Source organism: Orussus abietinus, unplaced genomic scaffold (genome assembly GCF_000612105.2).
Source record: "Orussus abietinus isolate OABI.00-Male unplaced genomic scaffold, Oabi_2.0 scaffold209, whole genome shotgun sequence".
NCBI lineage: Eukaryota > Metazoa > Arthropoda > Insecta > Hymenoptera > Orussidae > Orussus > Orussus abietinus.
This window is the reverse complement of record NW_019394364.1, coordinates 71,689-98,189: the sequence shown is the minus strand read 5'-3', so window position 1 is coordinate 98,189 and position 26,501 is coordinate 71,689. Positions and strand designations below refer to the sequence as shown.

At 41.1% G+C, this 26,501-nt stretch overlaps 5 protein-coding genes across 7 annotated transcripts; 2 read left to right on the top strand and 3 right to left on the bottom strand.

Moving 5' to 3' along the window:
* Positions 1-239: 239 nt before the first annotated feature.
* LOC105694544 (GPI transamidase component PIG-S) lies at positions 240-17,026 on the bottom strand. Of its 2 annotated transcripts, XM_012415322.1 has the most exons (10): positions 16,761-17,026; positions 16,508-16,618; positions 4,392-4,622; positions 3,758-3,955; positions 3,455-3,673; positions 3,123-3,311; positions 2,909-3,047; positions 2,660-2,807; positions 1,847-2,193; positions 240-1,507 (listed from the first exon to the last, which is right to left on the bottom strand). In XM_012415322.1, the coding sequence occupies exons 2-10, from the start codon at positions 16,551-16,553 to the stop codon at positions 1,354-1,356; spliced, it is 1,671 nt and encodes a 556-aa protein (XP_012270745.1). In that variant the 5' UTR covers positions 16,554-16,618; positions 16,761-17,026; the 3' UTR covers positions 240-1,353. The 2 variants fall into 2 exon arrangements, with proteins under 2 accessions (XP_012270745.1, XP_012270747.1); XM_012415324.1 differs by having other exon boundaries at positions 240-1,527; positions 16,508-17,026.
* LOC105694543 (protein I'm not dead yet) lies at positions 8,683-16,347 on the top strand. Its single transcript, XM_012415321.1, has 10 exons — positions 8,683-8,862; positions 11,757-11,834; positions 12,322-12,439; positions 12,566-12,831; positions 13,570-13,684; positions 14,058-14,116; positions 14,201-14,326; positions 14,412-14,741; positions 15,118-15,496; positions 15,662-16,347. Exons 2-10 carry the CDS (start codon positions 11,776-11,778, stop codon positions 15,923-15,925), a joined length of 1,716 nt encoding a protein of 571 aa, XP_012270744.1. The 5' UTR covers positions 8,683-8,862; positions 11,757-11,775; the 3' UTR covers positions 15,926-16,347.
* Positions 17,027-17,258: 232 nt separating the features above from the next.
* On the bottom strand, positions 17,259-20,805 carry LOC105694474 (vascular endothelial growth factor receptor 2). Its single transcript, XM_012415164.1, has 9 exons — positions 20,147-20,805; positions 19,811-20,030; positions 19,577-19,743; positions 19,228-19,474; positions 18,968-19,086; positions 18,826-18,895; positions 18,289-18,694; positions 17,910-18,202; positions 17,259-17,703 (listed from the first exon to the last, which is right to left on the bottom strand). The coding sequence occupies exons 1-9, from the start codon at positions 20,371-20,373 to the stop codon at positions 17,326-17,328; spliced, it is 2,127 nt and encodes a 708-aa protein (XP_012270587.1). The 5' UTR covers positions 20,374-20,805; the 3' UTR covers positions 17,259-17,325.
* Positions 20,806-22,819: 2,014 nt separating this feature from the next.
* Positions 22,820-24,489, top strand: LOC105694525 (protein Dr1). Its single transcript, XM_012415277.2, has 2 exons — positions 22,820-22,956; positions 23,310-24,489. Exon 2 carries the CDS (start codon positions 23,317-23,319, stop codon positions 23,818-23,820), a length of 504 nt encoding a protein of 167 aa, XP_012270700.1. The 5' UTR covers positions 22,820-22,956; positions 23,310-23,316; the 3' UTR covers positions 23,821-24,489.
* Positions 23,358-26,491, bottom strand: LOC105694522 (protein SMG9). 2 transcript variants are annotated; one of them, XM_012415271.2, is made up of 10 exons: positions 26,348-26,491; positions 25,915-26,085; positions 25,808-25,854; positions 25,537-25,723; positions 25,160-25,456; positions 24,931-25,072; positions 24,677-24,797; positions 24,509-24,620; positions 24,292-24,419; positions 23,358-23,495 (listed from the first exon to the last, which is right to left on the bottom strand). In XM_012415271.2, the coding sequence occupies exons 2-9, from the start codon at positions 26,073-26,075 to the stop codon at positions 24,341-24,343; spliced, it is 1,146 nt and encodes a 381-aa protein (XP_012270694.1). In that variant the 5' UTR covers positions 26,076-26,085; positions 26,348-26,491; the 3' UTR covers positions 23,358-23,495; positions 24,292-24,340. The 2 variants fall into 2 exon arrangements, with proteins under 2 accessions (XP_012270694.1, XP_023287798.1); XM_023432030.1 differs by lacking the exons at positions 23,358-23,495; positions 26,348-26,491 and having other exon boundaries at positions 24,164-24,419; positions 25,915-26,075.
* Positions 26,492-26,501: the final 10 nt, after the last annotated feature.

The following is a 26,501-nucleotide window of genomic DNA, read 5'->3' as shown; positions in this document are numbered from 1 at the left end:
GCGAAATATTTATGGATGTCCTTAGAAGCCCTTGAGTTTGCATGTGTGGACGTATGCATGCGAGTGCATCTGGGTGAAAATGAAAAAAATAAGAACGGGCGTAAAAAGTCCCTCGTCAAGGTCCGGGAAGGGAAGATTGAAATTTAGGAGAGTTCTTGGGAAATCTATGAAATTGAGGAGGAACTTTAAGCTACTCCTCGTGACACGCTTCGATCACAGAATTCCATTTTATTTCTTTCTTTTTCTTTCTTTTTTTTTTTATTTAATAAAACCCGTGAAACACTTTACATTCGTTCTCTTTAGTGCGTGGATCGAAGGGCCGCCTTAAAATCCGAGTTAAGCCCGTTAGGATAACGTACAAAATATGTATATTAGTCGGAAAGTTTGTACGGCAAAGGGTTGATACCTAAACTCGAGGTACTAGCTCTTCGACCACAGGAAATGATTTGGTACCTGAAGGTATCTTATCGGAAGTATTCGTTTCTGGTACTTGGCACCACACCTTAACCGATACGTGTTTTTCTATTTCTTTTTTAATACAAAATTGCGCATATGTTTTGGACTCTTCGACGCGGTAATTAAACTCGGGATTCGTAGATGCTTCACGTCGCAAGAGGCGTTCAATAGCGATTCGACTCGATGTATGATCTAAAAATGACCGGCGCTGCATAATCGCGAAAAAACGTTGGTACGACCTAAGTGCAAGGAAAATGATGCACCTGCGTTTATCGATAATTAAAAAATGGAGGCGAAGTGCAAGCAAGACGATGTGCCCGCGATTATTGATAACAAAAAAAAAATGGACGCGAAGTGCAAGCAAGACGTGCCCGCGATTATTGATAACTAAAAAAAAATGAATTCGTCGGTCGCAAGGGGCAGAGCTTCAAACGCCTCGCGATCGAGTGCAGATACGAAGCGTAATCTAAAAATGACCACTGCTGCATATAATCGCGAATTGCAGTCGCGTCCAAGTCAGTTAGGCTCCGTTGCACCCGCGAAGGAACGTTCGAACGACCCAAGTGCAAGCAAGACGACGTGCCCGCGTTTCTTAACCGACAATTAAAGAATTAACTCGAGAGACGTTTAATCGCGATCGGGCGCAGATATGAGGTATAATCTAAATATGACTCGCGAAGGAACGCTCGGACGACGATCTCGAGGTGCAGAAGATACGACGGTGACTCGGGGTGGGGACCTGGCAGAGTAGAAAAATATTGGGAGGATAAGAGACACGGCCCGACCTCCTCGACCTCCTCCAGGCGGTCCAGGTGTGACTAAAGGGAGACTCGTCCGCGGAGGTGGGACTCCCAGATCATCCCGGTAAATATCAGTCCTCCACGAGACGGGCATCGGCTACTCCGTTTTCAGTTTCGTCGCCTCCTCTTCCTCCCCCTGGGCCTCCAGGTTCTCGCTCCGGCTGGGCTTAAAATAGTACCGCCGTATGTTCCTCAGGGACAACAACACCGGTATCAACACCGGCAGGAACAGCGGAATGTACACGGCGTATCTGAAATCCAGGGTGGAGACCTTGAAGATGTCGGGTAGCTCATAGTTCATTAACACGTTCCCTGCCAGACCGTTTTTTGAAGACTTGAAGTGGGGCGTATACGCCCCACGATTAAGTAAGCGCATCAGCAATAGTATTAAGATCCCCATAATTAACTACATAATGAATTTTTAAAAAATTCTTCATTTTACAATGATAATACCAAATGGCTTGAACGGAAAGTTCAGCGTGGGGCGCATACGCCCCACGCGGCAGGGAACGTGTTAAAAAGGAAAAGAATTCCTCGGCGAGCTTATGGGATGATCTAATTAGTTTCACAAGGGGAGTTAACTCGCTCACTTCTGGTCCTCCGGGAAGTAGAGCAACGCCAGGAGCGAGGAGTCGCTGAAGGCCTTCTCTGCCGCGACGAAGGCTTCCTTGCTCAGGAGGAAACCTTCCTCGAGTCGGCCCTTCTTCAGGAGGTCTGCCGACCGGGTCACGCAGTCCAGGGCGCGTTTTATTCGGTCCCCGACTGTGTCGGTGATGACGATGTTGCTTATCTCCCCCAGGAGTTGAGCCAGAGACTGCAGGGTGAGCTTCGCCGAGGTGAGCTGCTCCACGGAGCGGATCCTCAGGAGGCCGTCCAGCTCCCAGTCTCTGGGCTTCAGGTTCGGAGGTGGCGTCACCGTCACTCCGCTTATCGGATGCTGGAGAAACGGATGCGATAAAAAAAAAAAAGAAAGAATTATTAAGCACATGCTCATATTCCACATTAACGTTAAAAGACGTCTTTTGTCTATTGTCCTGAATTTGCACCGCTACTCCGCGTAGGGACGCTGAGGGAACACGGGTCATAAAAAAAAAATTGTTAGACACGTGTTCATATGTGCCCATAATTATGAAAGTGGTCTAAGTCAAAATTGAAAAAAAAAATGAGTTTATCAGTTATTTCACGCCACATTGTTTCAAATGAAATTAATTCAATGTAATTTCGAAACAAAAAATATATGACTTAGACCACTTTCATAATTATGGGCACATATCGTACCGCGTTTCATTCTAAAAAACAATAGACGTAACGAAAAGCTCCTCGTCAGAAGGAACGGTTTTAATGATCGGAGCCTTTTGTTTTAATTTTTCGCGCGTGTTTAAAAAATCTGTCTTGCGCGATACCAGGTCCTGGAGTCCCAGAAGTAGTCTCAGCTGTACGTGGAAGACTCCCATGATGGACGATTCGTCGGGATTGACGCTCACGATTTTGTTACCCTCCTTTCCCTCGCATGCGGTGGACAGAGGATTGGCAATGACGACACCTCCCCATCTGCGGGGAAAAAATCGGGTTTGCCAAACTGCCGGGGTGAAATGTCACAGAAAGTTCTTCGTTAGGGAAGGAAGAACGGGGAACAGGGAAAGTTGGATTACCTCGGCGAGAGAAATGCCTCCGCGTTACTTCCCATCATGGAACGCTGACCTTTCCGGGTGTAGATGTAAAGAGGCGCCTCTTCGCATGGCACCATGTACATCACCAGATTTATGCAAGGATGGAGACTGACCTGCGAGGCTGGAAAGTAAATTCCACGTGAAATGTTCTTCAATTTGCTTTAAAAAAGAAAAAAAAAAAAAGAGCAGCTTTTACCCAATTTTTTCTCCAATGGCGTTATCACGAGCGGCAGGACGTTCTCGGTCAGGGCGTAATGTCTGCCCAATGGGCTACTATCAGGTACTTCTTTTGGGATGACTCCTAATTGCACCAAGTACAGCCACTGAGACTTTACCGAGAAATTGCCGACCAGGGATAACTCGTTCACGAAAGGCTCGATGTACTCTGGAAAAAAATCCATTATCAATTTACGGTCCTATGTATTCATACATTTATTTTGTACAATATTTTTAATATTTTTTTTTTCGCTCGCAGAAAGTTCGGAATTTTTACATTTTCGAGGGTTTTTTTTTTTTTGACCGACCTACCTTCGGCGATATTTTGCAAGTTCCACTCAATGTTCAGTTTCTCAGGATCTGGATTCACTACTGTAAGTAAAATATCGTACGCCGGACTCGGTGGAAATCGTCTTCTATTTTCTGTGTCCAAACTGTACTCGGTGGGTTTTGTCAAGGCATTCTTTGTCAACGCCAAGGATTTGTCCTGTAATATCCACTGGGACAGGACCTCGCATAAATGAGTGCTGTCTGAAAAATTAAAGAAATAAGAAAAATCCGAAGTAAGATATTCCCGCAATAGAAAAGACGCCTTAGATGCAGAATTCGTCTTACTGGCTTCGCTGGAAAAGTATATGCTTCTTCTAGAACCGACCAGGACTCTTTTCTCCATACTTCGGACTTCCAGGAGCAGCAACTCGCCTTTTTCAATGTCAAAAGTTTCAGATATCCATTTCAAGTCGTTCATCGTGGTGCCGGCTGGCACCAGGTTATTAGAAATCACTTCGTAAACCACCTCAAGGTTGAACAGCTCTATGGAAAAAAAATAAACATGAAACGTCCACTGTGGGAAGAACAAACTCCGCCTAAGACATTTTTCTTAACTGTTTCCATAATAGAACAAAAGGAGTAAAATTTAAAAATTTGTAGCATTTAAAGGGCACCTCATAAATTAGAGATTGGGTCTCGAGGAATGGCTGAGAAAAATTATTACACCATTTCCCCGTTAAGAAACATTGTCTTTGCATGTACTTGGCGCGAAACTCAGCCGAGTTTTCTCCTACATCTCGTCTACTGATTTTCGGTTATCAGATAAGCTCGGTCGTTCAATAATCAATGAGATTGTTAACGGTCTCTTAGTCTTTACTTCCTTGACAGATTTTGGGCTAAATGTATCATGGAAATCAGGGCAATCTTAATATGTTTAATCAGATATTAAACATATTTATCGATTGGCAGAAACTCATACCAGCCTTTTCGAAGTTTTTCCGTATCTCTTCCGTCAGCGTCTCGGCTCGCCTTTTGTCCACCACGGCGATTAGGATTTTCGTTTTGATTTTCATCTCTAGATCCGAGAGACCTTCGATTCCGGAATAAGGAAGAGGTACTCTCGGTACCGAAGTCGTGTACCACCATAATGGAACTCCGATTCCTAACAGTAGAAATGCAAAGGAAATGCTGGCGTACACGCGATACTTTTCTGAAAGCAAAAAGAGACCATTTTCTTTTTTTTTTCCAACAAAATTCCTACTAAAATACATTCAACATTTTTAAATCAGGAATATTGATCGTAAATCGAAATTAGAAATATTTCCTCGCGGTACGTTCGCGTCGACAATTAATACAAAATAATGAGAGATAGAATAATTCCATGATTTCAGTTTTGAAATAAAAAAAAAAAAAGATTCAAAATTTGACAAATGTCGGAGAGTGCAAATATTAAAAATGTGAAGCACATGTGTAATTAGAAGTATTTCTCGATTTAATTAGGACGGTATGTTTGTGTTAATAAATGTTGAATAAAAAAAAGAGAGGTGTCATAGTGCTTCAAATTTTGAATAAATATTTTGCATGACTCCTCCGATAAGACACGACGTCTTGTCGATGCTTATCTCTGTCTTCCCTTTCCAATGCGCTGATTTCGATCCCTCTTAATGCGAATTTAATAAAAAGCTGACTAGAGAGAGACGTCGATGACGAAAGGAAAAAACGTCAAAGCCGACATTAAGGGATAAGCACATGTGCGCGAACGTCAGAGTTGTCAAAAATGATGAATTGATATCTGTTAAGAAAGGGATTCCGAATCTCTGATAGATTCAAAAGGCAGATTCACCAGAACTCGTAACGACAGCCCCGAGGGAATTTAATCCCTCGTTTACTAATTAAAACCTATATCTAGTACGGTAGAAATAATAATTATCACACATAAAAGGCGATACTATTTTGATTTAATAATTAAAAAGAAATGCATAAATAAGTTTACATACACGACAGAACATGGATTAAAAAAGTTAAATTTAAGCGAAGGGTACCCGACATAAATAAAAATTTGAATAAAATCATTATCCGATTTGTATACGCCGGTTTACGATATTAATTGTCAGGTCATCTCATCCTCAGGATGATCTTTATCATACAAAATCAATCATGAATCTTCGGACTATATGCGCACTGTTTGTTCCGCTGATAAGGCAAAGATTACTGAAAATCTCCGGTTTGGCAATGTCACGTATGGCGACTTCATTCACGTCTTAAATTCTCATAAATTTAAGCCGATAAGAAATCGTTTCCGTAAACCGTGAAAAATCTTCCCAAACTACATACACGAATTTATTACCCGAAATTGCTCGAAAATTTCGAGTTCGATTTACATCAGCAATCGATGTTTGTCAATTTACGAACGACTGAGGAATTTCATCGGAGGTTTTTTTCAGACAAGCATATCAAATTACGTATTACATTTTTTTTTTCTAGGTACACAGGATCGACGTTACATTTCTTTTCTCATAAATTCATGAATTTAATTTCTCGTTTCAAAGGGCATTGTTTATTTTCATTTCTAGCAATGTTTTCCGCCGACCCCGAGTCACGTGCCACCAACTAGACAATGCCAATATTGATGATCTCTGTACGCAAGTACCCATCTAATACGTCAATTAATCTCTTACGATTCTTCACCTGTTGCGCAATGTGACGCTGCACGATGGGATGCAAACACTTGTTGCATCTCCCGGTCCACGAGACACTTTGCGTATTTAGTTCACAAAGGGGAACGCTCAATTACTGGGGAAACAATTGATAGGAAGGAATGCCTTATCACGTCCAGGAAGAATTTCGGAAACAATGAGGCGAAGAAGAAAGGGGAATTAAACCGTAACAGTCCAATTTATCGGGAATTAACGCTGCACATTCAAGGGCAAATAATTCCTTCATTCGTAATACCTTAATTGCAGGCCGCGTTTAGATAAGGCCTAATCCGGAAGAATAAAGGAAATTGCGGAATTAACTGTTGCGAAACCGAGCGCACCTGCTCGTAGAATTGTTAAAAAAAGTATTCATAAAATTCACACACTCTCGGTACAGGAGAATTGGACGTCTTCAATATGAATGAAGTACAGAATTATTAGAAATTCCAAAATGTGCCTATTTTCTTATCGGTACAAGATAAACGTTTCAAATCATAAGAGGTGAATTTCATACGTGCTCTGGAATCCCCTCAGACCTTTTTGGCTTATCTCGTTACTTGCGTATGTACGCACTGGACACGTGGAGTGACAATATTTACCTTTACGTAGGAATATAAAAAAAATCTTCGATAGGGATAAAACATGCCAGGTAATATTTCGGCCTCTGGGTGATAAGGATTAAACACTGCAAATATTTTTCATACAATCGAAATCCCGCGAGTGGATCGATGTACAATAGCATTGAATGGCCAAGGCGAAGTTTCGAGGAAATTCGGCCTTAACACGGAATCCAAAATTCGTCGTGTCCGGCATTCGAATGATCGAATTTGTTCAATCGTTTTGAGAAATTGTCTATCGGCGAGATATAATGAAAATTCTTCAGGGTCGGGTCTTTTGAAAGGCGATGCCTAAGGCCGGTCGGTGTTACACTTTCGGATAGCGACATCCATTTAGATTTATTCTTAACACGCTGCCCTACATTTAAGCGCGTGGCTGGCATTGGAAATTCATTTCCTCAATATTTATCTTCCACGCGAATACCCCGATACAAGCTAAAAAACTTTTACTATCTCGCCATTCAAACCTTAACGTGATATAGTACGACACATTCCGCGAGACATTGTCGATAAATTCATTTAGAAAAATTCCACGGTACTTCACACCCCGAATATACATTTTTCAGATTTTCTAGTTTATCGTGAAACACACCACGCGCAATAAACATTTCATTCGGTGCGTATACAATTTATCCAAGTTTCCAGATTTTGGCTGAATTTTTTTTTTCGCCCAAAGGGTCCCTTAAATTTTATACGCCTCGGGATGTGCATTACGCAACGTCCGTATGTGCATGTGCACATACGGCACGCAAAACTAAAATGTCGTGCGCGAAGATCGATGCCGAAGGACTAGGAAGTCTGCAGATTTTCCACGCCACTCGCGTAATTAATAGATTGACATCACTTATGGAGTAATCGTTAGAACAAGAGGCGACGTCGGCACTGGTTCAATATGCCAAGTTCACTTTATACACGAAAGCAGTTGTTCACCGTTACGTATTCCGTCCGCGTGCATGCTATCATTGAACAATTCCTATGTAATAAGATACGAGCACGTCTCGTACGTGTGACACTCATCTCCACCCGAAGGCGCATGAGAACGAAGAGACGAGTTCCACTTCCTTTTTTAATACCAACATTTGTATATTAACATATAATGAGCGATGTTCGGGTGAGACGTAATTAAAAATATTTTTCATTACAGTTAAGCAAAACGGCGTGCACGGTTTAGCGATACATCGGGTGACAGGACGTACTGCGAATTTTTTTTGTATCGTATTTATTTCAGGGGTATACATGTGGTTTTAACATTTAATTGCCATTACAGAAGTGTAATATTAGAATTAATTGGTGTCGTCTTAACGTGATTATTCTCCTATGTCCCGCTTCTGCAGATCCATCCCTTGTGAATCCATCCCGGTGGACCGTATCTCGGGGTAGGCTCGGGAACCTGCAAACAAGACACGGTAGAGTCTTGCAGGTTGTTCGTAAAACTCTCACCCTAGTCCGGCAGGAGTTGCCGAGGAGGGGGCCGTTATTCCGGTTCCTGATCGGGGGTTTCCTTTTTCCCGGCTAGCTGGGCCCCGGTTCGACGTCCTACGTCCTTTTCGAGGTTCCCGATGGGTTGCCAGGCAATAAGCTCGCCCTTTTGAACTATCTCCTTAGGTCTGTCGAACCATCTATCAAACCATGTCCATCTTACCATACCATATTCACCATGGTACCATACCATATCCATCTTACCATACCATCTCCTTCATCTCCCCATCCTACCTTCTCCAACTTACCGGACCGTCCTCCTCGTCCTCCCGGCACGTCCGTCCCGCTCGGCGGTCCTCGGGGATCTGCGCGCGGGTCGGTGGCTCGCCTCCACGGACTCCACGGAGGACGCTCGCCCGAAGACGGGACGGCCTCGCCATTGTTCCCCCGGGAGTCGGGCTGGAGAGGGGAGGAAAAAGAGAGGGGTGGCAGACAATTGTACCTAAGTTCCGACCCGATGCTCAGTCCGCGAGTGACGACCGCGAAGCGAGCCCGACCGAGCCTGAGACTTCAGCCGACGAGGTGCCACGGTGCCACGGCGCCGCGCACCTGGTGCCGATCTTCCGGGACCTCGACCTTCGCGGGGGGTCGCCGCGCGAAAGTGCCCTAGGTCACGGTCCTTGCGTTCCCTGACCCCCGCCCTCCTACGGACCGCATGGTGAGTCGCGAGTCGCGGTTGCTATCATTTCTTACGATTTTATACAATTTCATACAATTTTATATATCATGCAATTTTACACTATTGATAAGTATGAAAGTGGCCCTCAAATAATAATTATTAGGACCACTTTCATACTCACCGTGATTGAAAATGAATTTCTGAGATTGGATGACGATTTTGAGATTTCGCAAGAATTTGAAAACTGACTCGTGTCGCCTCGAAATTCGGGATTCGGTACGTATAGTTGTACCTGACAAACTGTGATTAAACTCGCAACAGGTGTGCCGACCTTGGCCGAATGATGAATCAAGATCAAGTCCGAGGGCGACGATTCTAAATACCGTTTGGAAAAAAAAAAAAAAAAGTGTTTGTGAAATTTCTTCGTCTAGGTCGCGATAAACCTTGATTCGCGTTACACATTCCTCTTAATCGTATAATGAACACTGGCAAATGCGTACAATTTTATATTAACAGAATACCGCGCGACTATGAGAAAAAAAATCCAAAGCATTACAGGAATGTCGCTCGACTTGAACCCGAGAGGAAATAATGAATTAATGTTCGTTGCTTAAATTTTTGCAAGTTCAGAAATTCATCCGTTTCTTGTCAAGTGGTCTGATATAGTTTCCCGCGTGGCAGAAATCAAGATGAAATTAATCTAATGACGTTTTCGATGTTAGGGCTTGATTCGATAAGAGGGAGAGATTTGATTAGATATTTCCGGAGTGAATTACTCGATATTATTTTATCGATCTAACTAGATGGAGTAACAGGTGAATGGCGTGAATCGACGATATCTCGGTTTCAACTATTACCGTAGAACTGTCAGTCCCTACTCGGGGTTGAGAATTTCAAGGCGCGATTACGAGATACCGCTAAAAGTGGAGGAAAATCGAGGAGCAAGCTCTCGAATTGAAGTATGGACAGTCAAGGGGTAGGAATTTCGAGATGAGGTTACGCGATTGCATTACGCCTCGTCCGAGGGAGATGATAAAAATCAAGGGAAAAAAGCAATTGAGAGCAATAAACTCGAATAAATCGCGCTCTGTTTTCTCGCAAACCAGGATTGACGTATCGCCGTATTCTTCTTCTATTTCCCCGGGAAATCGGTGTCTTTCGTCCCTACGAGCCAATTTTCCGCGAATTTCTGAAGATGCAGCGTCCGCCTTTTAACGGTCTAAAATACAAGAAAAAAAAAAGGAGTACCGGGTTAAAAATGAAAGCTTCTTTTAATAGTCTACTTTTTCTGGTTCCAAATTCAAGGTTAAAGAGACTCAACGGTGACTAAAACGCAGCGTTTATCTTTTGTCTACCTAAAAGACAAAAACAAATGCGTGAAAATTCTTTTTCAACTCTTGCCTTTTCTTGGTTTTAAATTAAAGGTGAAGCAATTCGTAAACGACTAAAATGCAACATGCACTTCTTGACAGACTGAAATACAAAAAAAAGAATCCGTGTTAAAAATTCCTTTTAATAGTCTACATTAGGATTATATACTTTAGTTTGTAATATTAGACGCTTTTTACCCGCAACTGGCAATGTGCCTTTCGGGATAAAAAAGTGTTCAAATCATTTATAAAAAAAAAAAAGAATAACCATGACGAGTACCTCATTTCATAGGTCTTGAAAAATCGTGTACAAAAGTCATGGGAAAACCGGAGGCAATAAACTTCAATGAGTCCTGCTCTCTTTTCTCTTAAAGTAGGTTCAATGTCTTTACCACTACCACGACCACTGGTACCAATGAACCATGAGATATGATCAGGATGGTTGACTTGCCTCCACGTATGTAATGCTCCTACAATGCTAGAAGAACAGAATGCGAACAATGGAATCAGTGCACGAAGAGATGCAGTTCCTTCGCCGATAAATCCCCCCTGCATACTTACTCGATGCACTTCCCTCCACTTGTTACCTTCATTTTTTCAGTGACTCTTCACGTGACCGAAGAAACTGCACATTTTGAAATTAAATATAGAGGAGGGTTTCTCTATCAAAAAGAGACTTATATTAACGATAACTTCACGCGTAACCCTTTCTTCTCCTTTATCAATCCATTGTAAAAAAAAAATTAGAGTTAACCGCGTGTAACACCTGTTCCCTACTCGCCCTTGCGGTGAAAAGCGCGCGCAATTCAAATCGTCCTCATTTGGTTTGACATTTATTTTGGGATTTCTCAGTTTAAGGACGAATAAAATTAAATTTCACACAGGAAACAAATATCGGAATGTAATCAGTGTTAACCATGTTCATAACGGCATAGAACTGAAGTATAAAAGAGGGGAAGAAGGGTCGACCGACACGACTCACCCCTGCCGACAGAAAAATGTCGGGGAGTCGTCGAATGCCTTCCGTCATTTTTTTTTTCTCGGCCGCGTCGATTACATTGTTTCTCGCGCGATACTAATAATACATGGACGCATATACGTGGGAGAATTGCACGAACAATTCGTGCGTACAGGCTGGTCTCGGCGAGGCGGGATGCCGATGCGTGCACTGGATTCGCGAGCGAGGTTGCACACGAGAAAGCGTGCCGTTGCACGTTGCAGCCGCGCATGCGCGGCCGAGTCATCGAGCACGGTCTTGGACGAATCAGGTCGGCGAAATGACTCGTATAGGAAGAAAGGCCATAGAGAGAAAGGGGCGCTCGTCGGCTTGATTATTTATTCATTAACCATGACGTGCGCTTCGGACTGATTTGCGCATGCGTGCGCTCAACCAATGGCGTCGCAGGGCGCGAACACGCGAAAGGGAAGCGAAAGGCAGTCGCGTTGAATTCCATTAACCATTCGAGAAATCGAAAGATACCTACGAGAGCGTGTGTGGATATCAATTGCCGATGTGAAATTGCGCGCGTTAATTGTCTCTATTGGCTTTTTTCTTTTTTTCAGTGAACAAAGACTGTAAGAGATGGACTCGAAGCAGGAAGAGATCCGCTCGGAGGGCGTCGAACCGGACGGCAAAAGAATGTGAGTATGCGGTTCTGCCGACGTTGTGCAATTGGAGGCATTTAGTGAAGCTTTTATTCCCGCTAGGTAATCGACACATTGTCCCTGTTATGCCCGGGGTGCAATGGAATTCCTGGCTGCGCTTTATAAGGCCGCATTCTATATTCAAAATGTAGCCGAAAAGTCTCGTAGACATTTTTCTCTGGGGCGCACAGTTTGCCTGTAATAATTAATCGAAAGAAAAATGGCCGCCAAGGCGGGTGTCGCAGAGAGCGCCCGGTTCGCTCCTTTTTCAATGAATTATTACAAGCAAACTATGCATCGTGGGGGAAAAATTGTATAGGACTTTTCCGTCCCATTTTCAACAAGGATTGCGATGACTAAACCCTGGGCAGGAATTCTGTAACGCCCTGCACACCAGACAGCGTTTCTTATCAAATGCCGGGAGAGTGTGAATAAAATGGCGGTGTTAATTCCTGATTAAGTGATTAATATTAAGGGCTTTCAGGCGGGACAGGAGCTTCTTTTGGCTGCTCTTGCGGTTCGTCCAGATTTATTGGAGGACCTTCGTCGTGATTCTGGGCCCGTTAACCTTGCTCCCCATCGTCATCATAAATAATCATCAGGTCAGGACTTCCAGAGGCTGCTGGCGTTACACAGCGCCCCACTTTCTCGTTTATACATTTTTTTTTTTCCCATGAAATCCGATTTGCGGTCATTTATTCGCCCTACTTCATGCACTTTCATTTCAGATGTTCAGGTGCCTTTACGTGGTGATGCTGATGGCGCTATTCTGGGTGACCGAAGCCATCCCTTTACCAGTCACAGGGATGATTCCTGTAGTCTTGTATCCTCTGATGGGCATCCTCGACTCCAGCGTTACGTGCGCATGTTACATGAACGACACCACGATGATGTTCATCGGGAGCCTCGTTATCGCAGTGGTCATACAGAACTCCGGGTTGCACTTGCGAATTGCATTTTTTATCATTAAGTCTCTCGGCTGCAGCCACCGTAGGTGAGACAGAGAACATCCGCATTACAATTTACCAATTGTTCCAAAAAATTGCACTTATGAGTATGCGCGACTCGCGTGCGGTACATGTTTTTTTAAAGGGGCTCCAAAAATTACACAATCGTCTCTCGACCACGCCAGGCGAGAAAGGAAAACTCGAGGGAGCTTCACGAATGCATAACAAGCCTCGAAATACAAAACTGTAATGCCTTACGCAATAACGCGTACGAATAATGATTACACGCACGGAATGAATGACCGACTGGGTATTAATTTCGTAAGAGCTACGTTATCGGAATCGCTTATCCATTTTAAAGCTAACCGAGCATTTCATTGTAAAATTCTGTTAACACCGCCGAGCTCAATTTTATTGTCAAACATTTCATTGTCAAGTCTCGGGGCGACTCACTGGCAGAAACAATCACCGATTGTTAATTACACGGTATGAGCTTTATGTTTCCTCTCGCCTGCTTCTTTAATTGACCGGAAGGGGCAATGTTTGCGGAGAAAGTTGCAAATTGCTCGCACTTTAGCGTGAAATGGCTGCGACCTAAGTGTCGACTAAATGGCCTTTATTTGCAGTACTTACAATCGGTACAGATTAGGTGGTACCAAATGTTACGGAGCTTTCGAACGACTCGTTGAACAATTAGGTGTAAAGCAAATCCCGCATAAAAGCATCCTCTTGTATACTTTAAAGGATTCATTTGGTACATTATTTATATTTTTTCTCTTACTTAGGCTAAGCCTGGGAATATTTTTCGTCACGATGTTCATCTCCATGTGGATTTCTAATACTGCCGCCACGGCGATGGTTGTTCCCATAATTGAGACGGTGCTACTAGAACTGGAAGCGGTAAGAGATAATTTTTTCATAAAAATCTATATTCATAAAAATTTCTATAATACCCCAAAAAATCAAAAAATGCCCGGATCGACCAAAGCCGTTAAAAAATGAATCTCGAATCTCTTCTTTTTAAATTAAGCCGTCGGTCAAGTCAACTTAAACTTCGAAAGCCACATTAAACATTCTAAGTTTGACTTCTCGAGATGAAAGAATGACTATGCGTGCCAGTATATGGCATTTAATTTAAGGTCACCACTAATCAGCGCATTGAACTCCTCTAACCGTTCTGAAACTTAAATTAATAGTCAGTGTCTCGATCGGACGGGATGTCATTTCTTTTATCTGGCCCAAGTGAAGATACTAAATCAATGTCTGATTTCAGCAAGGACTTGGGAACATGTACATTCAAGACGACACCTCGGAAGAGGAAGGAACGGAGCCGTAAGTGTATTAAAAAAAAAAAAAAAATACAGAACGAAAGTAATAAAGAATTGGTATTTTATTTATTTACAATTGACATTACAGGCAAAAACGACCGACACACGCGACTTTGGTGTACTTCCTCTCGGCGTCGTATGCCTCGAGCATAGGAGGCATCGGAACCGTCGTGGGAAGTGGAACAAATTTGACTTTGAAAGGGATCTACGAAAGGTGCGGCGAAAGAATCGCATTCTCAAGATTAAGTATAACGTTGAAAAGGAATATACCATATATTAATTAATGTACTTTTGTACAGGCGCTTCCCCCAGAGTCCCGGAATTAATTTCGCGTCCTGGATGCTGTACGCGACATTGCCGATGCTGGCTGCAAGTTTTTTAACGTGGCTCTGGCTTCAAATCATGTACATGGGCCTTTTCAGGCCGAACAGTAATGACGCGAGAGCAATAGACATCGGCGAACAAGGGGAGCGAATCGCCACGGAAATGATAAAAAAGAAATACAAAGAGCTGGGGCCAATGACGTGGTACGAAACGAACGTCGCGGTCCTCTTTATAATCGTCGTTTTTCTATGGTTCTTCAGGCAACCGGGATTTACGCGCGGATGGCCGGAATACATAACAAATTCGTAAATATTGATTTACTAAATTGGACTTATATTGAATCGGCAGGGAAGTCTTGCGACGTTGACGATAGAATTTTCTAATTAGTCATTATTTATTGAGGTACAACCTCTTAATGATATTCATTTTTAAATAAATACCGTACAGTAAATTCATATGCTACAGGAATAAAAAATCAATGAACCAAAAAAATATTTTGTCAATTTGAAGAATTTTCACTCAAGCTCAAATAATTTGTTACAATTCATTTTTTTCTTGATACACTCCGCAGGTTTTTGTAAAACTTTGGAAATGGAGATACAGTGTCGCAGGACTTTTTGCCAATCCAATGAAGTGGAATTCTCTTTGTATGTTTTATATCTATGGGGTTTTAATTTCTAGACAAGTCAAGGACTCGACAGCTGCTATCGCTCTTGTGATTCTGTTGTTCGTAATTCCCTCCAAGTTGGACTTTCTTAAGTCTTTTGACAAGGACCCCAAAAAGAGGCCCTGTAAACCGTCGCCTGGTTTGATAAATTGGAAGACCATTCACGAAAAGATGCACTGGAGCCTGATAATGGTACTTGGTGGAGGATTTGCCATCGCAGCTGGCAGTACCTCTTCGGGCCTTTCGAAGATGCTGGGCAACTCCTTGACAGATCTGAAGGCACTGAACGCAGTTGCTATATTATTTATTGTGTGCTTGTTCGCAGAGTTAGTCACAGAGCTGACTGCGAATGTAGCAATAGCCAATATAATTTTACCGGTTCTAGCAGAAATGGTAAGTCTTAGTCATGATCTTATCCACTTGCGTCAGCTAATTCAATTTATAACAATTGATCTCAAAATATTGTTTTTAGTCTCAGAAGACTTTTCAGCCAATCCGTTATTCCATATTCCTTAACGGTGTCATAAAATGCAGGTCTGACATGTCATTTTATTTCAGTGCGTGGCTATTCGCATACATCCTCTATACCTAATGCTGCCAGCTTCGCTGTGTTGCTCGTTTTCGTTCCATTTGCCAGCCGGAACACCTCCCAATGCCATAGCCTGTGCCGCTGGCCACGTGAAGACTAAAGATATTATTATCGCAGGCATCGGACCTACCGTCATCACACTTTTTATTATCTCCGGATCATTCGCTACTTGGGGTACTTATATATTTGACTTGTACGAGTTTCCCTCGTGGGCTGTCGACAGCCATTCATAGCCATAAATAACACATTTATTTATTTCGATAGTATTATGTAACGCACGCCCATGTGACAAGCTTTCGACAAAGCAGCATTAGTCTTGACTTTATAATTGAGTATCGCATTCTTTTACCACGATGTGTGACGATAAGTAACGATCGATCATTTTGTACATAATTCAGTCGACTCGCGTGTACTTGCACATCGTGCAATATTCAGTGTTAATAAACCTGTACATGACAGTTTTTCATTTGGGTAGAGCTAATGTACATAATTTTAGTAAACAATAAGATATTCACATAAGAGGAATCTTGGTTTCCTTGCATATGACATAAGCGATATCATGACGTTGTACAAACATTGAAGCACTGACAAGAGAAGTTTAATAAAAACAAATTCAACATGATCCGCTTTAACGGGGATCAGATCATGAAATTCAGTTGAAATTCGATCGGTTCATTAACCTTATCATATCTCAGGAAGTATATTTCCAACTGAGTACATTAAATTAAACATTTTGTACTCCATCCTAATTAAGCATAACTGAATCAGCTAATCTAGAAATTCTTAGAATGAATTATACATAATAAAACGCTCACCATCCGTGGGAGTGTCGTAACCGATGACATCAGGTTCTTCCGCCATGGCACAGATTAAAGTTACGCCTTTTCTTCAGAAGAATTTCACTTATTCAGGTAATTTTACAACGACTGTGGAAAGTGTAAATGAATAAGAACTTATGGAAGTGACAGATCGCAGTTGTTGAATATCCATTTGCTAATAAACGTATCATATAAAGTTTGGCAAATTCTTCCAAATACATCTACTTTTCTACTATTTAGTAATATTTACCGTTTTCATTCGCGAGTATTTACAGCGTAATTAATATTTCTACAGTCGTGTAATTCACTAAACATAACCTCACTATGCCGAGCACTTCGATGGTCACACAATTTGAATGACACCCGAATTAAGTTCGCCTTCGATTCAGTTTTAACGATTCGACCAGTTTCTTAAGCTTTCTGTTATAAAGCACCATTGTATGTCGTTTAAACATAAGTTCACATAATTAATAAATATACACGGCACCGGATAAGTTTCAATTGCGTATCGCACGATAGAAGGGTGAACAGGTTTCAGTTTTGAGGTTACTGCGCAGTCGCACGCGCAACTTCTTTGAAACAGCCAATAGGAGAGCGGCCCGAAGTTCAAATTTCCGGCGGGAGGTTCAAAATAAAAACCGAAAGGAAAAAAAAAACTGCACCACATTTCTTATTTAGCACATTTATAATAACGTTTTATACACGTTAATAACGTATTATATTTCATTTTACCCACTGTAGACGTAATTTGTACTTTATTTCGCGTTAGATGTAAATAAGGGCGCAGGTAACAGGAGCGTTCGGTGATTATTATTTCAGGGACAGGAAGTTTCGTGAAGACTATGAAGATACGGAACAAGATGCGCAAAATTCGGCCGATCTTCGGGGCGAGATGCCCAACAGGCGTTCATTACATTGTAGAGTTCTACGGAAAGATTCTCAGGCTTTGATAGACGGCCAGAATTGAGCACGTATCGGAGTAACTGGTCGTCACGAATCTCGGGATATGGAAAAGCTCCCAAAGTTCCAATTTCCCATAGAACTACGGCGAAGGACCACACGTCGCTTCTCGAGGAAAAAGCTCGATCGCGAAGCGCCTCTGGCGACATCCAACGTATCGGTAATCGGCGAATGCCTCCTTTTCCACTGTCCATTGTGTACTCGCCATTTCGAGACAGCCCAAAATCAGAAATCTAAAAGAAAGAGTCATTCTCTCAGTATTCTCATTTAGTACCGACATGCAAAGAATATACAAATTAATCGACTCTAAAGTAATGACATAAGCGTTTCGCTTTTCGTTTCACCCCCATTTGTTAAGATGCGAGCGTACACGTGATTTTAAAACATTTCTTATAATATCGTTGTTATAGAGAGGTGTGGGAGCGCTTATTCAAATTACCTTCAGAGTTAAATTCCCATCTAAAAGAATATTTCTTGCTGCTAGGTCCCTGTGAGTAATTCCTTTGCTTTCCAGGTGCTCCATTCCTCGAGCAATGTCCAAGGCGAAACGCAGCACCTGGTCATTCTTCAACCTGCAATTCCCAGGGCTGATATCGGGCATAGCCTCGTAATCCTTTATGTTTGCATACTGCAAGTGCGCCGAGTCTAAAGTGGATTGTGCAAAGCTACATGTAGAGAACGTCGGCGAGGTGGGCGTGGATGGCGATACATTGCTCAGGGTTGTGTATGTCGCTAAGATTAAAGGAGAGACATGAATTAATCGGGCGTACCATTTTACAGAATAATTATTCGCCTAATGTATTCTTCCTATAAATTACTTTCTGTTAAGCTGGGACTGCGAGCCGATATATCGTAGGAGTGAAAGTCGATTTCGGAAACGTTCCCTCTCAGGCGTCGGAGGTATGCAAATAGATCACCTCCTTCCATGTACTCCAGAATTACGCACGCAGGGTAATTCGGTAATGTACAGCAAGCAATGAGCCGAACCAAATGAGGGTGCGGACCGGCCGCTTTCATCATAGTAATTTCCTCTAACAATTGTTTCCGTGTTTCAGGCTCGGTCGGGTCGGAACTGTTGGGCATTTTCACGGCTACTGGATATTCATATCCGTCCAATTTCCCCAGACAGACTCGTCCGAATTGTCCATTTCCCAATTCTTGCGTAAGCTGCAATCGCCTAAAAGAAACTTCCAAATCGTCAGCCTCTCCCCGGGCCATTGCTTCCTGAAAATGCGGATGAATGAGTTAAAACAATTCTTTAAATTTATTTCAGTAACAAGTATTCCACTTTTATATGACGTTTTTTAATTCTAGTATTTGTTTTTGAATATTATTATGATGTTCTCTCTGATTACCTCTATCTCCTGCTCCACGTATAAAGCATTGCGGTGTTTCAAGATCAGGTCCACCAATCGGCATTTATATCTGAAATATTATCGGTCAGATTAAACTTAATCTCGGTAAATAATCGAAGGTTATAGTGATAACCGTGATTACCGTTTGGTCCATGTACTTGACCAGACCAATTCGTATCTCTTGCGGTCTTGAGTCCATGTAAAGCTCAAAAGACAAAAAGTCATGGCGCATACTGATATCATTCCAAGAATCAATATCCACTAAAATAAATATCAGATATACACAACACGTGAATAAATATACATTTCTTCCGAAATAAAATATTGCACCAATGATTAGATTTGTACAAAAAATATTCAATTTAAATTCAATATACGTTGAGATAAGAAAAATAATTTTACCACCAGTTTATACTGTGCTGTGAGATAACTTTGGTTCGATTGTATAAGGAAAGTTCCTGTAGGTCCGAGACACCCAAATCTATCCTCTGCGTTAACAATAATTTTATATTGTTGTGAGGTATGTAGATAGCTATTATCATTTCGGGGAGTCCATGTAAACGAGGAGACTTTTGAAGATGTCTTGATAATTCTTGTTGTATTATACACCGGAAGGCCATTTTTAGACACCAAAAGAGGAACTCCGACACTAGAACAAAATTTGATTTCATAACTTTAACAATTAATATGGGAATATTTATTGCCATGGACATGATTTTGTGCCCTTCTGAAATTTAATTTAAGACCGTACCTGATGACGAAAAATCGAACATTTGGGCTTTCTGATATTGTACTCCATTTTATTAATACCTTGCCTTCCTTGTTTTTAACAGCGTGCACTTTTGGCTCAGGTAATGTTTTGACAGCATTTAAACAGTTACAGTAACTTCCAACACATTTCGGTACTTTAAAGATTACCTGTAAAATCGAGAAAATTTTTTCTATTTTGGAATGTAGTTGTATATGAAAACAAAATTTTACAAACCGTTGACTGAAGAGTGGAATTAATTCTAGGATTTGCTCGCACTTGGATTTTGTATGAACACGATGGACGTACAAAAAATTCCGGCAAGTTAGAGAACAATTGATGTGCCGGCAACAATGCGTTCAACTGGCTTCCATTTTTGGTTGTATAATACAATGATTCTTCAGGACATTCGATGATATCGTTATCGGTATTTTCTGTAACGCTGCTGATCACTATACTGGAAGTAGAAAAGAAGGGACAAGCATATTACGAAATAAATGCAAAAGGATCGGCATTGTCACGAAAATGTCATTTATCAAAGTAATAATAATTGAGTAACAATATTCTGCTTACCTGTAAGACGACGGCTGTTTACTTGCAATTGGTCTCGCCCAAGAAATATTTAATTTTAATGGACCCCTTTCATTTTCATCCTTCACATGTATTCTGTCTTCAAAACTAAACACTGTCAAGTTGCGAACAACTCCGACTGACAGATATTTTTTTCCATGTACGGACAGTAAAAATATAAATAAAATAGTCGCGACAATCAAGCGACGCGCGATACTTCTCGGGAACATCTCATTTTTTTAAATCAAAAAGCCAAGATAAACTCAAAGTTAACCGTAAATCCCATCGATAACACTCTGCCACAAATGGTATTAGTTAGAAATACCAGAGTAATTACAATTTTCATTTATATATTTATGTAAAAATAATTTCTTTCTCCCGCTCGCAGTGACTTTCGATTTCATACTGGATAGTCGAGTGTTTAATAAACTGGCCACATCTCCCTATCTCTAAATATGTGCTTTATCAGATAACTATTAACCTGCTAAAGAATATGAAATCGTGATGGTTTGATAAGCCTTACGTGTTACGCATTGTAATAAATGGGCGATAAGAAATCTTAAGAAAATCGCGTTGGTGGCCACTGGCGACAATTTGAATTTGCCGCCATGTTGGTGGACCTTATGTCACTTTGTCAGGATTGACGGAGAAGAGACGGCGAATGATCATTTCGATTATATTTTGTCGATTCTACATTTGAATGGATTTTTTCCTACTTAATGATATGAAAAATACTAGTTCAATAAATTTAACGAGATCGATCTACCATTAATACAGAGATGAGTTGGGAGATTGCTCACGGGCAGGGTCGCGCGATCGCATCCTGTGCTGCCCTCTGGTTTCGTACATCAGCTTTCACCGTTTTTTGCCCCCAAGGGCGGCGCAACGAATTTCTGGTAGGGGCTCGCGCACTCGTGATGGTACTGCCATCAGCAGATGCCGACCGCAGATATCTGAAAAAGGTACCCTTGTACTCCAAGTGCACCATCTTATAATTACGGATTTTCCGTTAAGGTGACGAGAAAGAGGCAACCGAGGGGTCAGTTGATAAAAAAATTTTTCACAAACTAGGTGTACCTAATCGTTGGAAATTTTATAACGTGAGTATAAAGACCCTAAAAAAGGGTTCCGTAGCCATGAAATTCCGTTATTATAAAAAAATTCCAAAATAGGAATATACAAAGGCGTGATAAGGAACTGCGCATGCGCATGACCGGGTCGGGGACCCTATATAAGGCCGAGCGCACGCTCGGAGCATCATTACCCTTTGGTCATCCGAAGGGTAAACATCGGGTTACCTGCTTGTACCGTAACTGGTTTAACCCCAGTTTTAACCTACGGTTAAACTTAACGGTTAATCGCAGTTTTAACCTACGGTTAAACCTAACGGTTAACCCCAGTTTTAACCTATAGTTAAACCTAACGGTTAATCCCAGTTTTAACCTACGGTTAAATCTAACGGTTAATCCCAGTTTTAACCTACGGTTTAACCTAACGGTTAAAAATCAAAATTCGGTTAACTTGGGTTGTGAAACCGGGCCTTACGGGAGACATCCCCCCTCCCTTCCGTTCCCTTTCTTAATATATTTAACTTAATTTATTACGTTTGTAAAGGGCTTCGGTGCGCAGCAACCTCCACGTGGTGAGCCTGGGGAATCGGTGGTTTCCAACTATTGTTCGAAACCACCGATTCGCAAATAGCTGCGCGAGTGGTTCCACTTAGCGTTTTTTCTTTTTGTATGACAGTAGCTTAATGTAGTTAAAAGTGGAAGCACTCATTGCGTGCGTGCGTAATTGTAAATTGCGGACAGGACGTTGTCGAGTACCTTTCCATGCAGGTAGTAATTTCGGATTTGCGTGCTAACCGAAGTAGATTTTTGCAGGTACGGCATTGCCGTACCTTTAGTGTATTCGGCAGCTTCCGTCGGCATCTAGTACGTCGTAGCTAAGCTACGGCGTGCAAGGCTACCTGGCTCAGGTTGTCGGTTGCGCGATACGTTGTTTCGCTCTGGCGGCATCCCGCGGGGGCTCTGCCTGCAGTAAGCCGGGACAAGCCCGTCGACTGAAACTCGTATTCGCGGGCCGACAGCCGAGCCGGGTTAGTCGTCGGTGACGGCGGAAGCTGCTGGATTGTTCGCGTTAGAAGTAGTATGCCCTTCTGGCAAATTATATCCGTAATGCTATGCTAACTGGCAATGTACTCGGCGACTTACCCTGTACTCTGCGGCGAGCGTTGTATGGACGGATGAGTATGGTATGCGAGTGGTGTGTTGTATGGACGGATGCGAATGGTATGCGAGTGGTGTGCTGTATGGGTGATGAAATCCTGGTTCTGTGAGTTCCTGGGACGCCGGGAACTCAACGGAACCAGGTGCCTATGCTTAGGCGGGTCCCAATCGCAGCGGCCTCCTCGTGGCGGGACCTGGGGGATCGGTAACATCCTTATGGGATGATACCGATCCGCGAACTAGCTGTGAAGTAGAATTTAATTAAGGTAAAATTTCACTTTGTTGTAAAATAAATAAAGTAAATAAAATAAGCGAGCCCCTACCAGAAATTCGTTGCGCCGCCCTTGGGGGCAAAAAACGGTGAAAGCTAACGTACGAAACCAGAGGGCAGCACAGAATGCGATTTCACGACCCTGCCCGTGAGCAATCTCCCAACTCATCTCTGTACGTAGAATCCAACTCATCTCTGCGTAGAATTGTATCTTTAACGTTGTTTAGTGTCACTAATTTTACGTATCTGACTGTCCGTCACTGCCTAATTGTTTCGGCGGCAACATTTACAAGATACGGCAGAGAATAAACAAAGTAAAGTTATTTTTTATTCCTAATACAGCTTGTTATTCAGAACATATAGTATAGTAATTTTTAAAAACGTCAAATTATCCTCTTAAGCACATAATACCTCATCAGATTGTGAGGTTATGTATTGAACTCGAAATTAGTTTCAGACCGTTGACATGTAAATATTCGAATAAAGTAATAGTTAAGTAGTTAAATTAGACAGAAAAATACTGAATTCAATTTATTTAGTAGTTCTTGATTTTTCTTTGTACGAGAAGGATATAAATATGTACAAGAAATGTTAGCGTAAAATATTTGCGATTCGTTTTCATGAATTCAGGATGATTTTTTTATGACTATATTTTTCTTTAATAAAGGTGTCAAATGGCCTCGGCTGCGATGTCACCGACGGAAGATGACGAGCTCACATTACCTCGAGCATCCATCAACAAGATGATTAAGGAGATCTTACCCCACGTGCGCGTAGCAAATGAATCGAGAGAGCTCTTGTTAAATTGTTGCACTGAATTTATACACCTACTTTCATCCGAAGCGAATGAGATCTGTAATCAGCAACAAAAGAAGACGATAAATGCAGAGCATATTTTGCAAGCGCTGGAGAAGTTGGGCTTTGGAGATTACAGTGCAGAAGCGGAAGCTGTACTAAGAGACTGCAAAGCTGTGGCAGCTAAGAGGAGACGTCAGAGTACGAGACTGGAGAACTTGGGAATTCCAGAAGAAGAACTTTTACGCCAGCAACAGGAACTCTTTGCCAAAGCTAGAGAAGAACAAGCAGTTGCGGAGCAACAGCAATGGCAGCAGTTACAAGCTGTCGCACAAATGGCATCGATGCAGCAAGCGGACAGTGAACAGGAAGATTACTCATAAAGATTTCAAAATGATATTCATTTGAAAGAGCAAACATTAAGTTTTCTAATTAAAGGAAAAACAATATCGAGAGACCTGTGATTACAAACATTTAAGGGAGAATTCCATGTGAGAGCTTAGGTAGGAGTTAATGTTAAAATTCATTATAATAAGGCCCATATATTGCAATCGAACTGCTATTATGAACAACTTAGGGGTATTAGTTAGAAATTTTGATTCAAACACATGAAATAAAAATGGTACGATGCAACACACTGACAGTTGACACTTTGTTATGCCAACGGATATTAATAATTTCATGATTGTGATCAGAACTGGATGGATGTAATTTAAACCATGTTACTGCTACTTAAGAACAGATTTATACTGTATAGCACACAAATCTAGCTAGCTATAAACTTTTGAATTGCAGATTTACTTAAACAATTAACGTGTTACAATTAAAAATGGCCTTTGTGAATTCGAGCTCACCAATGAAATCGCTTGTAGAAACTTGAGACACGTCAACCCTAGTTTAATATTAGGGCATCAATCTTCCATATTCGGAAGAAAGGTGGCTCTTTTTTATAGCATCCATGACTTTAGATACGTAATGATACCTAGAAGTAGAAAATGCAATTACCAAAAATGTGAATAATCGCGATATTATAGAATTTTTTTTAACAAAAAGCACTTAATTATTCAGTACCAATTCTTTTCTGTTAACGAGGAGGGCATCATTGCGCTTCTAGAAACTCCATGTATTTTCATCCTTAATTTTTCGATAAGATGTTTTTCATTTTCACCGATCAATGTTTCTTCTAAAAATGAAATTCAAATAGAAGATCCAAATTTATTTTTGTTAATCAAAACTTACCATCAGGTTTGATCTCTGGAATCAAAAATAAATTCAATTGTCCTTCCGTGGATGTGGAACTCATGTCCAAACCGCTGTGTGTTTGCAATCGTGAACTGGCAAACACTTTGTTGTAAAAGTCCTGAAACGAAGTGAAACTATGACTTTCATTGCGTAGTAAATATTCTAATACGTATATGTACATTGAGTACTTCCACTGAACGTTATGTTAAAATTACTATATATCATGTTTTCTATTAAACCAGATTTTTTACCTTCATTGTTTCTATAGAACTTGGCATGAAATCTTGAACTTCGGCTTTGTTATGCAGAAACAAAAGATGTGGATAGTATTCAACGTAATCTTGGTCCATATTTGTGGTCGATGGTTTTAACATTTCTGCAGTTTGTAGAAACCTAAGAAAAATAGTTTTATAATCTGGATAAAACTCGTTGATTCCATTAAATAATTTGTTTGTTAAGGAAATAAAATTAAATGTTTACCTGACTATGTTGGGATCCACAAACCAGTCTTGTACAAATATAACGATGTGGCATACTGAGTACAGAAATGCTGCAAATTGCAGCGACTGCAATTCTAAGTTGGTTTCAACGTTAACAAAATCAGTAGGACTTTTTTTCTGATCAAACGATGCGGTGTAGTCTATTACGGAAGCAGACAGTATTGGTTGCGTGTCCAAATAAATTACTCTATTCTTAGTTACAAAAAAGTCGATGCCGTTAGTACAGTTGGCCCCGCTTTCGTGATGGGAAAGACTTTGGACAGGAAACACATCAGGTCTGAAAAAGATATTTTATTCGCGGATAAGTTTGATAATATGTTGACTAACATTTAGAAATTAGATTTCGGTAGTACTAACGCATAATTGGAAGTTAGAAGTGATAAGATAGTTGACTTTCCAACTCCTTGAGCTCCTAGACTCCCTACGACTAGAAAATCTTGTTGATCGTATAAAAATTCTAAAGGGTTTTCACACAGCTGCATATTCTCGTCCATGAATTTGATGCAACTTTTCATTTCGGCACACATCGTGACCACGGTACGCGCTGCATGTAATATTAAGTTCATTAATTTTAAGATTTATCTCATTTCCAAAGGCGAATATATGTGTAAAGAAATGGCATACTCACGGTCCGTCAGTTTCGTTGCCATCGCAGATTGACTATCGTTTTCTTTTCTATTGACAAAAAGTATGTATTATTCTTTTTTTCAAATACTAATGAGTCAATATACATACTTATTCCCATTACGCTGATTCGGTGACACAGCCCTGCTCTCCCCTTCTCGGGTTTTCAATATAAACGTAGGTCGATCCACGACCTTCATAGGCATTCTGTTTTCATTATCTTTTGGATCCATATCTTTCGACATTACTGAGATAATTTTTTTTGAAATCATATCAATAATACTGGAAGAATATGTTAGTTAAATGACGATTCACCCTTGATATAATGTATACTTCTGACATTTATCGGTTTGTTAGGTTAAGATCAATAATAGGAAAACTTCAAGGTTGTGATAAATTACATCAGTATTTTGTAATAAAAGTGGAGTAATGATAAATGTAATCTGTAAATTCATGCCCAGATTTATTTAAAAATATCATAAAGAAGCACAGAATTGCATTCAGATTTTTTTTTTTTATTGAATTGTTGAAGAATGAATCTTACCTTCTCTTATGAAGAAGTCGTCATATTTATTGGATTCAAAATACATAATATTTAAAGTCTTTACTGCTTTGTTAGGTTATATTATGCCGATTGACGGATGATTGCAAAGTAAATTACGCCACTCTAGTAAAGCAGATGGCGTGATTTTAGGAAG

Bases quoted from the DNA above. Each gene is read 5' to 3' on its own strand.
- LOC105694543 (XM_012415321.1), top strand. From the start codon at position 11,776: ATGGACTCGAAGCAGGAAGAGATCCGCTCGGAGGGCGTCGAACCGGAC. The intron at 12,440-12,565 runs GTCAGGACTTCC...CTTTCATTTCAG, and splicing joins TCATCATAAATAATCATCAG to ATGTTCAGGTGCCTTTACGT. The intron at 12,832-13,569 runs GTGAGACAGAGA...TCTCTTACTTAG, and splicing joins CTCGGCTGCAGCCACCGTAG to GCTAAGCCTGGGAATATTTT.
- LOC105694525 (XM_012415277.2), top strand. From the start codon at position 23,317: ATGGCCTCGGCTGCGATGTCACCGACGGAAGATGACGAGCTCACATTA.
- LOC105694544 (XM_012415322.1), bottom strand. From the start codon at position 16,553: ATGGCGGAAGAACCTGATGTCATCGGTTACGACACTCCCACGGATG. The intron at 3,956-4,391 runs GTATGAGTTTCT...TTTTTTCCATAG, and splicing joins GAAAAACTTCGAAAAGGCTG to AGCTGTTCAACCTTGAGGTG. The intron at 3,312-3,454 runs GTAGGTCGGTCA...ATTTTTTTCCAG, and splicing joins CTTGCAAAATATCGCCGAAG to AGTACATCGAGCCTTTCGTG.
- LOC105694522 (XM_012415271.2), bottom strand. From the start codon at position 26,075: ATGATTTCAAAAAAAATTATCTCAGTAATGTCGAAAGATATGGATCCA. The intron at 25,457-25,536 runs GTTAGTACTACC...TATCTTTTTCAG, and splicing joins CTTCTAACTTCCAATTATGC to ACCTGATGTGTTTCCTGTCC. The intron at 24,798-24,930 runs GTAAAAAATCTG...ACTTCGTTTCAG, and splicing joins GTTCTATAGAAACAATGAAG to GACTTTTACAACAAAGTGTT.
- LOC105694474 (XM_012415164.1), bottom strand. From the start codon at position 20,373: ATGTTCCCGAGAAGTATCGCGCGTCGCTTGATTGTCGCGACTATTTTA. The intron at 19,744-19,810 runs GTTTGTAAAATT...TCGATTTTACAG, and splicing joins ATTCCACTCTTCAGTCAACG to GTAATCTTTAAAGTACCGAA. The intron at 18,203-18,288 runs GTAATTTATAGG...CTTTAATCTTAG, and splicing joins CAGTCCCAGCTTAACAGAAA to CGACATACACAACCCTGAGC.